Raw genomic sequence first — 11420 nt, forward strand, 5'->3', positions numbered from 1 at the left:
TTTTTTTTTTGGTTTATTTTTTTTTTTTTTTTTTTTTTTTTTTTTTTTTTTTTTTTTTTTTTTTTTTTTTGAGACAGAGTCTCATTGTCTCGCTGAGGCTGGAGTGCAGCGGCACTGTCAGCTCACTGCAACTTCCATCTCCTGGGTTCAAGCAATTCTGCTGCCTCAGCCTCCCGAGTAGCTGGGATTACAGGCACCCATCACCACGCCCGGCTAGTTTTTATAATTTTAGTAGAGACGGGGTTTCACCATGTTGGCCAGACTGGTCTCAAACTCCTAACCTCAAGTGATCCACCCACCTTGACCTCCCAAAGTGCTGGGATTACAGGTGTGAGCCACCACGCCTGGCCTATCCGCTTAATTTATAATGTAGCACTTTGAAATCATTCCAGGAAGCTTAATGCTGATATGAACCTCATGAGGCAAAAAAATGTATGTCTTATTAAAATGATGACTATTAAGATTTTTTTATAGGAGGTGTGTTAGTCTGTTTTCACACTGCTGATAAGGACGTACCCGGGACTGGGTAGTTTATAAAGAAAAGAGGTTTAATTGACTCACAGTTCCACATGACTCGGGGGGCATCGCAATCATGGCAGAAGACAAGGAGGAGTAAGTCACATTCTCCATGTTAGAAGGGAAGAGAGAACTTGTGCAGGGGAATTCCTCTTTATAATACCATCAGATCTCATGAGAATTATTCACTATCACGAGAACAGCATGGGAAAGACCTGCCCCCATGATTCAATTACCTCCAGTTGGGTCCTTCCCCTGACACGTGGGAATTGTGGGAGCTACAATTCAAGATGAAATTTGGGTGGGGACACAGCCAAACCATATCAGCGGGAGATATAGGAATTTAGAAAATTTGAGCCTTTTCTAATTCTAAACATTTTAGCAGCTATTTGAGTATTTCCTAGAATTAAAATAGCAAACAAAGCTTTCATGAAGTCATTCTTGTTTTGCTATGTTAATTAATATGACCACTGGATATAGCATAAATTGCAGTGGATCCTAAAATCCAATGGTTTTATAAAATATTCTGATTTTGCTTGTATTAGAAGTTGAAAGGGGAAGTTTTTAGTGTGGGGATGTCTGCATGGGAATAAACATTTTTATTTTATTTTATGTGAGTATATTATCTATTTTCTGTCATAAATTAGATGTTTATAAAATATTTTCATTTTGTTAAAAATATAGTTTGTTGGACATGGAAATTTTGAAAATATTTAAGAGAAGAATATCTTAAGATCAAAGAGGTTTCTTTCAATTAAAATTAAAATTTGAAATCAAAATAATTTCAAATACCAGGAATTTAAGGGGTCTATTAACTTTTAAAGCTGTATCTCTACTTTTTTAAAAAAAATTATGAAGGATTTTTAAAAATAGAAAAATGTTGAAATAATTGTATAGTGAACACCCATATATACACCACATACATTTGACAGTTTACATCTTATCGTATTTGCTTTTCACCGATTTTCCATTTATCTGGCCCTCTATCATATGGGTGTTTATCTTATCATTATGCATCTCAAAGTTGCAGACATAAGTACATTTTACCCAGAAACACTTCAGCATGCATGTCATTAGCCAGTCATATTTTGTTTATGATTTTTTAAAGTAACATTTACATGAGTGAAATATATAAACCTTAAGTGTACCATTCATTGTTTTTTCACAAATGCATACTCTTATGTAACTTGAACTCCTCCTACAAAGATATAGACCATTACTGTCACCCCAGAAAGTGCCTCTTCCCAGTGACCATATGCACACCTCAGATGCAACCACTGTTCTGATCTTTCCCTCCATAGATTAGATTTTTAAATTTTGTTCTAGAATTTCACATAAATAGAATCATACCGTATGTATAAGGCTTGTTTCACTTAGCATAATGTTTTAGAGATTCAGCCATGTTGTCCCATGTATCTGTGTGGCTCTTTCCTTTTGATTGTAGAACACCTATTCCATTGTATGGATAGGCCACAGTTTGCTTATCCATTCTCTTGATGGTCATCTGGGCTGTTTTCTGGCTTTTGGCTATGATGAGTAAAGCTGCTGTGAAGAATCTTGTCAAAGTCTTTGCATAGATAACATTTTCCTTTCTTTGCGTAAATACTTAGGAATGGAATTGCTGGTATGCCTGTAATTTTAACATTGGGTTTAGCTACTGAAGAGAAGTTGTTTTTAATCATGCTATGACTAAACTACATTTTATTTTAAACGTACACCTTCTTTTCCATTTCCGTATGCCACCATCGTAGTCCAGATGATCATGCCTCATTTCTAGATTATGATAGTTCAGCAGGTTCTCTTACCTGTCAGTCGCTTCCCCAATTCAGTCCATTCAGCAGAAGGCTTACAGGTAAAAACACTACATTTTGATACTTCACTTGCTTGTTCAAAAGTCTGCAGAACCTTCTGTGTAGTTTCAAGACCCTGTAAATCTGCCTCTACCTGGCCTTGTTTCTTATCTCTTTTCGACATAAACCCCATGTGTGCCTTCCACACATTTCTGCCTTCATGTTTTTGCTCATACTGCCCTAGCCTAGAATATTCTTTCTTCCTTCTCCATCTCCACAAATCCTTAGAGTCCTTAAGGTACAGCTCAAAATTCCACAACTAGTTTGTGAGCTCCTTGTGGGCAAGGACCATATCTAATGTAGGTAGAGTTTCCCTAATTCAAAAATCTGAAATCTGACATGCTCCAAAATCCAAAACCTTTTGAGCTCTGACATTGCACCCAAAGGAAATGCTCATTGGAGCATTTTTTGGATTTCAGATTCTCAAATTAGAAATGCTCAACAGATAAGTGTAATGCAAATATTCCAAACCCCCCAAAAATCTGAAATCTGAAACACTTCTGGTCTGAAACATTTGGGATAAGGGATAAAACCTATAGTTATGTTCCAATCAATACTTATCATAGTTCTGTAAACATAATAGACATTTAGTCAATACCTGCTAATTTGATTGCCTGATACTGATGATTACAAGTGAGTCTACTTTCTCAGTATTTCTTTTTAATGCTCAGTTAGGTTTTATACTTGAAGAACTATTGTACTTAATAGTTATTTTTTAAAGGTTATTTTCAAGTTGCAATGATATAGTTCCAAACTCTATGAAATACATACAATGAGAAAAATGCGCTCTAATATGTATTATAATTACAGGGTAGTAAAACCATGACTACCGGATGCCCCTAGGGAATGAGTCATTTATGATATGTGTGCATTTCAAGCAGTGGAAGGCTTACTGCCAGCCCTGTTATTTTCATGTTTAATGGAATGCTATAAAGTGTAGTACACATGTTATGTACTAGCCCTCTTAAATCAGTGTGCTTCCTTGTAGCTGTAGATGCACATAGCGATGATATGGGCTTTAGGCTGAGAGACTTCATTTGTTCCTCCATACACACAGTATGGTTCAGCCCCATACTGCTGAACCACACTGGTTGTATATGCTCACTGTGATACACTGAGGCTCTGCAGGCTACAGTTTTGAGATACAGGTGGCAGCTTGCTTTCTTGGAGAGCTGAGCTTCTTTCCTCATCTTTTGAACTCGAGTTCTGTTCTCACTTGTCACTGTATTTGCAGTTCTGTGCCCAAAACACCATATATGATTTCTGTTGGTCACTGCTGTTGTTAGTCTTTTCCCCCCTTGACCACTGGTCCTATTATAGCTATTTGTGTGCTCTACTATACCCTTCCCTCTTATATTCTCTGTTTCTTCTTTTTTCTTCATTATCCTGTTATGTTTTCCAAACTTTCGATTTTATGTAAAATTCCTCTCTCCCCTTACATACCTTGGCAGGCAATAAAAGCACTCCTTTCTTTTTGCACGTTGAACTGATCAGACTGTTGGATGTAATGTTTAGGTGCGTTGCCACTTCTCCATCCTGCTCTGTGTTACCAGGGGAATATGAGTTCTTTTTTCTTTTACTGCCAAACTTTTGTTTGTTCTGTATATTACAATAGTACAAGGATAGACTTTGTTCCAGAGTATAATCATATCTGAAATCTAATGTGGCATTTACTAATGAGTTTTAACTATGGAATATCATGTGGCATAATAATGGTTTTTACTTCAATAGTATCATGGTAGCAGAAATGTGGAGAGGACCATGTGTCATTCTGACTATGATTTTATATTGTTTACTCTTGAAATAACTCTAAAGATTGATAAGACTGTGTATATACAGCCTTAGTAATTAATTTTTCTCATCAGTTTACTCTTAGTTTGTCTCTTGATTTATAGGTCCCAAGGAATCCTGATATCCCAAATCCAGCTCTGGCTCAAAGAGAAGAGCAAAAAAAGATTGATGGAGCTGAACCTCTTACACCAGAAGAGACTGAAGAAAAGGAAAAACTTCTCACCCAAGTAAAATATTTTCAATGGCTGAAATACTTAGTCAATCGATAGAAAAAAAGAAAATACAGATCACACTTACTTTTTTTGTATGGGCCTAGTATCCTAGTTTGACACACCAACAAAACTCAGGGCTATTTTGTAAACATGTTTAGACCAAAATCCCTATTTTTTAAAATTGATCTTATAGAATATGCCCTTTTGGAAATACTGGGTAGTATGTATATGCAAAATATAAGTGTAAAGTATTAGCAATATGACACACATTTTGCCAATTATAATAAGGTCAGTGAATCCACATTTGAATTCTGATAGACAGTAGTTATTAACATATTCTTTTTTGTTTTTTGAGACAGTCTTGCTCTGTCACCCAGGCCGGAGTGCAGTGGTGCAATCTCAGCTCACTGCATCCTTCACCTCCCGGGTTCAAGCGATTCTCCTGCCCCAGCCTCCCGAGTAACTGGGATTACAGGCACCCGCCACCATGCCTGGCTAATTTTTGTGTTTTTAGTAGAGATGGGGTTTTGCCATGTTGGCCAGGCTAGCCTCAAACTCCTGACCTCAAGTGATCCGCCCACCTCGGCCTTCCAAAGTGCGGCTGATATTACAGGTGTGAGCCACCGCCCCAAGCCTGTTATTAGCATATTCTTGAAAATTTAAATTTCTTTTGTTTATAGATGTGAATTGTCTCCTGAAGTTATATTCTACTAATTTTTTATTAATGGAATAGTTTTGTAATTTTCAAAATTAATTTTATTTCTTTTTAGAATTTTCATGCAATGATGAGATATTTCTGAAGCTGTTTAAGGTGATCATTGTATAACAATTATTAAATTAGAAAGGTTTCCATTTGAACAAAATATTAATGCTTTCAAGTTATTATTGCTATATAATGAAGTTTACGAGTGTTCTACTTTCTAAAATAAACTATCAAAGTTAAAAAGAGTTTCCACGAAGGCTTTGCAATGTAAGCAAAATGTGTACGTAAGACATAACTTTGTTATAGAGGTTGCCAGCAAGATTATTTATTCAACAAATTTTGGAACAATGTGCAATGCATAATAGCAGGTTATTTCCACATTAATTTATTGAAGATAGTTTTATATTATATGTTATTTATTATATACGTCTTTGCTTACATGTAATTTTATTGTATGTGTATTGGATTTTTCACAAATTACAATTCATAAGTTTTAACCAATGCCTGAAGATAATAAAGTTTATTTGATAATAATTGCAGATGGTGATTATTAGAACTTACCGCAGGATAAATAAAACATTTAAAATATTTCATCTTCTATTTTCAAAAATGTATTTCCTGAATGCCAAAAGTGAAGTTACGGCTTTTAGAATAGCTACATGGCTTGGAGTATATTGTGAATGTACGATATAACATGATATCCAGTCTCAACTGGGTATAATATTTAGTTTATGATTAGAAACCTATTAATCAGTTTTCTGCCCCTCCTAGTAGATGAATTCATTTTTGTCCTCTCTGTACCTTAAATGATTATCTTTTTCAAAAACCATGGCGCTACATAGGAACAAAATCGTGGGGTCATCTGAAATCTTTATCGACTAAAAGCCAGGGATAGAGTTTTGCAATTTAGAGTATGACTTTATGTTGAGTTGGGGCTCGAGGAGTGAGAAGACAAATTCTTGTCTTGTGACTTCACAAGACATGCTGAATAATGCCAGGAATTTAAACACTGGCTAAAGTGTTTTATGTTTTTAGTAAAGAAATTGAGTGGCTCCAATAACATTCTGCTTGTAGAGGTTCTATTTAGGAAAACATGAATTTGAACAGAAATTATTTATTCCCACTATTTCAGAATGATGTAAAGAGTTAGAATTTTTTTTTTTTTTTGCATTCTCTTCTTGTTATTTCTTAGTGTTCTTTTGATTTAGTTATCCACATTTCTCTCTCTATTTACATGGGAACCGATCTGTGAAAAATCATTGAAGTATAGAATATCACGACTTCAGCATTTATATTAGCATTTTTATTTCATGCATTTGTATTTTAACTGTATGTAGGCATCTATAAAATATGAAATTAAAAACTTACAGAAGATCTTAGAACTTATTATATCAACTTTAATACTTGGAGAGGATTACATTCTCATTTGTAATAGAAAAGCAGTTATTTCTGTAACAACTCTCACTAACTATTTGATTTCCCAACAAAAAATATGTGCAATTTATGAGGGAAACATTTTAAGTCTTTTAAAGTGTTTTTAAATGTATATTATGTATGAGAAGTAAAATAGGACAATAAATGGATTTATTTTTAACCTCTATTGATTAATGCTTAACTTTTTTTCACCAGGTTTCACAAACTGGACTACGAGATTTTAACCAGTTTATTAAAGCTAATGAGAATATGTGAAGAGATGACATTGATAACATAGCTCGAGAGGTAGAGGGCAAATCCCCTGAGAGTGTCATGGAGTATTCACGGTTTGTATTATAATTTGGGAAAAACATGGTGTTATATTTTACGTTATTCATTTTATTTAGCACCAATTTAATTGTACCTTTTCAGAATGTTTTAAACTTTTATGAATAAGACATAGATGAGAGTTATAAATGTACTGTATTTCTATGAAAAGATTATAAGAATTTATCCTAACAACTGACTGCTATTTTTCTATCACCTAGCTAAAAGAGCCAAATAAAAGCTCGATAAAACAAAGGATGGCTATTGGATAAGCATTGACAAAATGTTTCCCACCTTCCCACTCTGGAATTTGGTCCTTTCTGGTTCAGTTTGAGATTCGTATTCAGTGGACTGAAATCGTGCCTTTCTTTCTAGGTTGTCCTTAAGTAGATAGTTCCCGTCAGGCCCATTTAGATGCTCAAAACACCCTCAGGTTCCAACCTTTTCCAGAGAGCTTCCCTGTGGGTCCCATTAACTTGAGGATAGCGGGCATAGAGCGAAAAGGTTTTGCTTTATCAATCTTGTTAACTGTCCTCGAATCCTCTCCTTCTCTTACTCACCTGTGTTGTTGAGCTCGACCAGAAGCTCAGTTTAGCTGCTGAAGCATATGGATTTTTTTTACACTTACTGTTTTTATAAAGGATTTCAAGACACAGCATGACGCGTGTAGAAGCAAGGTATGGGCAAAGGGATGCAGCGCTTCATGCCCTCCCTGAGCACGCACCCTCCAGAACCTCCTCGTGCTTAAGCTTATCCAGAAATCATTATTAAAAATAGGTAAATATGTTAGCAAGTTTTCTATTCATGTAGTATATAGAGACTTTTCTAACTTCCAAATAGGTTCAGCTCTTAAAATTATAATTTGAAACCAAGATGTTTTAGAATCTAGGGGCATTTTTGTCATTGAAACAATGGCAAAGTAGCATTTAGTTTACAAATTAGGTTTACAGTTTTATGATAGCCCTGCCCCAAAATCTATTTACCTAACCACGAAATTTCTGTTTTTGGCAATATAGGAAGAAATATTACAGTAACAATAAAATAATACTACAGATTAATAATGGCTTGGAACAGTTTAATTCTATCTAGCATGCTAGTGCTTGAAGAAATCCCAGATTTAGTAGAGAGATTTTTTTCTCTGGAAATCAAAAGGGTCTTCTGGGGGGACTTTAGAGGTCAGTTGTATATGAGTTTTTTATTACATATAACATTAGTTTTATGAATTTCCTTTTCTTCGATACCAGCATGGACATTACTATTACTCAGAACATTTAGCAACATAAATTTAGGGCATTTGGAGGCTTAGGGGAAAAAATAGATTGAAGAGAGTAAATTTAGCGTCAAGAGTTGAATGAAAAGAATGTAAAAGAGTATGTGCAGAGAGATTTTTAAGAAGAATTTTCTTCAGAAGATAGGCAGGGAGATAACATCAGTGTGTGTGAAGTTGCAAGAAAAAATGTGATTTAAAAAGATTGTCCTGTCAGACATTCTTTCAAATTTGACACCAGGCCAGGTGGCATGACTAGCTCAGGACTATTTAATTGCTGCCTGCCAGGTTGGGGGCCATGTCACAGGGTGGGGACATTGCAATGAGTTTGTTGTAGTTGGTTACAGTAAGAGAAGAAATGTATACAATTGGCCACCCTTGAATATACAGTATCTTGTATAGCAGTTGTTTAAATATTTGTTGAATGAACAAGTGAGTGAATGAATAAATGAACACAGGTGCTCACATACCTTTCTTGATAGGCTCTAAAAATGAAAAGCTTGAGGATGTGGAGTATGTCATTAAAAGGCCTTTCATTGAAGTCATAAGATGTGACATATTAATACAGTCAGATTATTTGGCTCATCTATAAAATCTGGTTGAGTGACTTGAAGTATTTTTCAGTGTGTATGCAATTAAAATCCCAATGAGGTTTTTTTTTTTCTTTTTATATAATGAGAAAAGGGTATTGCAAGTAAGTTTAAAAGCACACTATTGCTCATTGGAAATACCGTAAGATGATTAGTGAGTGATTCCAAAAGCAAATGACAATTTCAGGAGAAATGGCTGCTCCATAGAAAAAATTTGAACAATCTGTTCATAATAGCTTGGTTTTTTTGTTTGTTTGTTTTTTTGTTTTTGAGACAGAGTGTCACTCAGTCACCCAGGCTGGAGTGCAATGGCGTAATCTTGGCTTACTGCAGCCTTCACTTTCCGGGTTCAAGCAATTCTCCTGCCTCAGCTTCCTGAGTAGCTGGGATTACAGGCATGCACCACCATGCGCAGCTAATTTTCATATTTTTAGTAGAGACGAGGTTTCACCATGTTGACCAGGCTGGTCTCAAACTCCCAACCTCAGGCAATCTGCCCACCTTGGCCTCCCAAAGTGCTGGGATTACAGTGTGAGCCACTGCACCCGGCCCATAGTAGTTTGTTTTTGCATGCTAGGAAGCTATATTCACTGTTTATATATTGCTCTCTCCTGTGTCACTTTATGTGTTTGGTCCCTTTTCTATCATGTTTGAGTAAAAAGCCTATCTTACATCAGTATCTGCACCATCTTTTGAAATCCTAGTCATTTGGGATGGATCATAAGATTCCATACTATTTCATGAAGGGAACATTGCTAGCCTAAAACCTTGTTGAGGTCTTATTTTTAAGTGAAAAGTTAGTAGTATTTAATAATTGAACATATTATATGTATAAGATGAATGTGAATCTTAATTTTAAGAAGTACAAACTCACTGCATTCTTTCCCATTAATTCATTATTCTACAATTCTTTGGATTTATTTGCTTAAATGATAGGATTTTAAAGAAATAACTCTGTTTTTCAGCTGTATTTTGGGAACGTTGCAATGAATTACAGGACATTGAGAAAATTATGGCTCAAATTGAACGTGGAGAAGCAAGAATTCAACGAAGGATCAGTATCAAGAAAGCCCTGGATGCCAAAGTAGTATATTTTATGTCAAATTATTATTAGATCGTTTTAATTGATATGGTGGTCAGCTTTGACTTCTTACTGCACGTTCAACTAAAAGCACTATTTTGTTTAAATACACAGATTGCAAGATACAAGGCTCCATTTCATCAGTTGCGCATTCAATATGGAACCAGCAAAGGAAAGAACTATACTGAGGAAGAAGATAGATTCTTGATTTGTATGTTACACAAAATGGGCTTTGATAGAGAAAATGTATATGAAGAATTAAGACAGTGTGTACGAAATGCTCCCCAGTTTAGATTTGACTGGTTTATCAAGTCTAGGACTGCCATGGTATGTATTCCTTTCTTACCGATTTCCTCCAACTTTTTATTTTGAAAAATTTCAGACGCCGTATATCCTTCACCTAGATTCTCCAATTAACATTTTGGCACATTGGTGCTCTCTCTTTCTCTCTCTCTGTATATATATCTATACATATGCAGCAGCTATACATACCTGTAGAATCTATACTTTGTATTAAAAATATGGGGGCATCTATATTCTATATTCTGAAATGCATATCTGTATTTTATATTTATAAGTATACTTAACTATATTTCTGAACCATTTGAAAATTACAGACAATGTGAGTGTTCACCTCTAAATACTTAAGCATGTATCTCCTAAGAATAATGACATTTTCTTACATAACCACAGTCCCACCTGAAAACATTGATTCAGTAATGTCATTTAGTATGCAGTCCATGTATAAGCTTTTCCAGTGGCCCCCAAAATGCTCTTTATAGCTGTTTTTTAAAATTGATGATCCTACAAGTTTCACACATTGCATTTCATTGTTGGGTCTCTTTAATCTCTTTTAATCCACAACTTTTGGTTTTCGTGATCATGACTTTTAAAGGTGTCCAGGCTAGCTGTCTTGTAGAATGTGCCACATTGTGGATTTGCCTCATTACTCATTGTAAGATTTAGGTTCAACATATTTGGCAAGAGTGCTATGGAAGTGATGTTATGTATTTTTATTGCATCCCATCAGAAGGCACATTATGTCATGTTGTCACACTGTTGGTGATGCTAAGTTTGGTCACTTGTTAATGTGCTGATCTTCAGAGCTCTCCACTTTAGAGGTGTATTTTCCCATTTGTAATTAAGCAGATTATACTTGAGACTATGTGAATGACTTAAAGATGGACTTTCAATGAAAAGGAGTTGTTGCCTAAGTTGAGTTTTTTTTTTAGGAAACAGAATATTTAAGTTGAAGAGATATTTTATTTTAGCTTATGTGATTTCCTCCATTACTTTCTAATGTGAATTGTGTTCCTATTCTAGTCCTGCTTCGCAGTGGTGTTCATGATGATTTTGAAATACATGTAACACATTTTTAATGTTGACATTGTTAATCTTTTGTCAGCCAAGGTAATTAAGACAAAAGTAGATTTATGCAGCCTAAAAATTAAAAGCAACCAGAAACTAACAATCCAAACAATATTTTTGTGACTAGTCATAAAATAGGATACATTTTTCTTAGCTGCTACCTATCATAAATATCTTTTTGTCTAAAAGTTGGGACTGAGTGTGAAACAATGCTTAATATTTTGCTTGACTCACTTTGTATTTTCAGTTCAAGTTGAATAAAAAGGAAAAATTTGGGTTACTGTAGTGAAGACATTAATTTT

General features: G+C 35.0%; 1 protein-coding gene across 1 annotated transcript in view; it reads left to right on the forward strand.

The window, feature by feature from the left end:
• The window catches only part of LOC108535569 (probable global transcription activator SNF2L1), a 61549-nt gene that overhangs the window by 31754 nt on the left and 18375 nt on the right, over positions 1–11420 (forward strand). The window contains 5 exon segments of the mRNA XM_017881648.1: positions 4262–4383; positions 6700–6717; positions 6719–6830; positions 9634–9753; positions 9865–10077. Coding sequence (XP_017737137.1) covers positions 4262–4383; positions 6700–6717; positions 6719–6830; positions 9634–9753; positions 9865–10077 — 585 coding nt within the window.

Source organism: Rhinopithecus bieti, unplaced genomic scaffold (genome assembly GCF_001698545.2).
Source record: "Rhinopithecus bieti isolate Rb0 unplaced genomic scaffold, ASM169854v2 scaffold_13398, whole genome shotgun sequence".
Taxonomy (NCBI): Eukaryota; Metazoa; Chordata; class Mammalia; order Primates; family Cercopithecidae; genus Rhinopithecus; species Rhinopithecus bieti.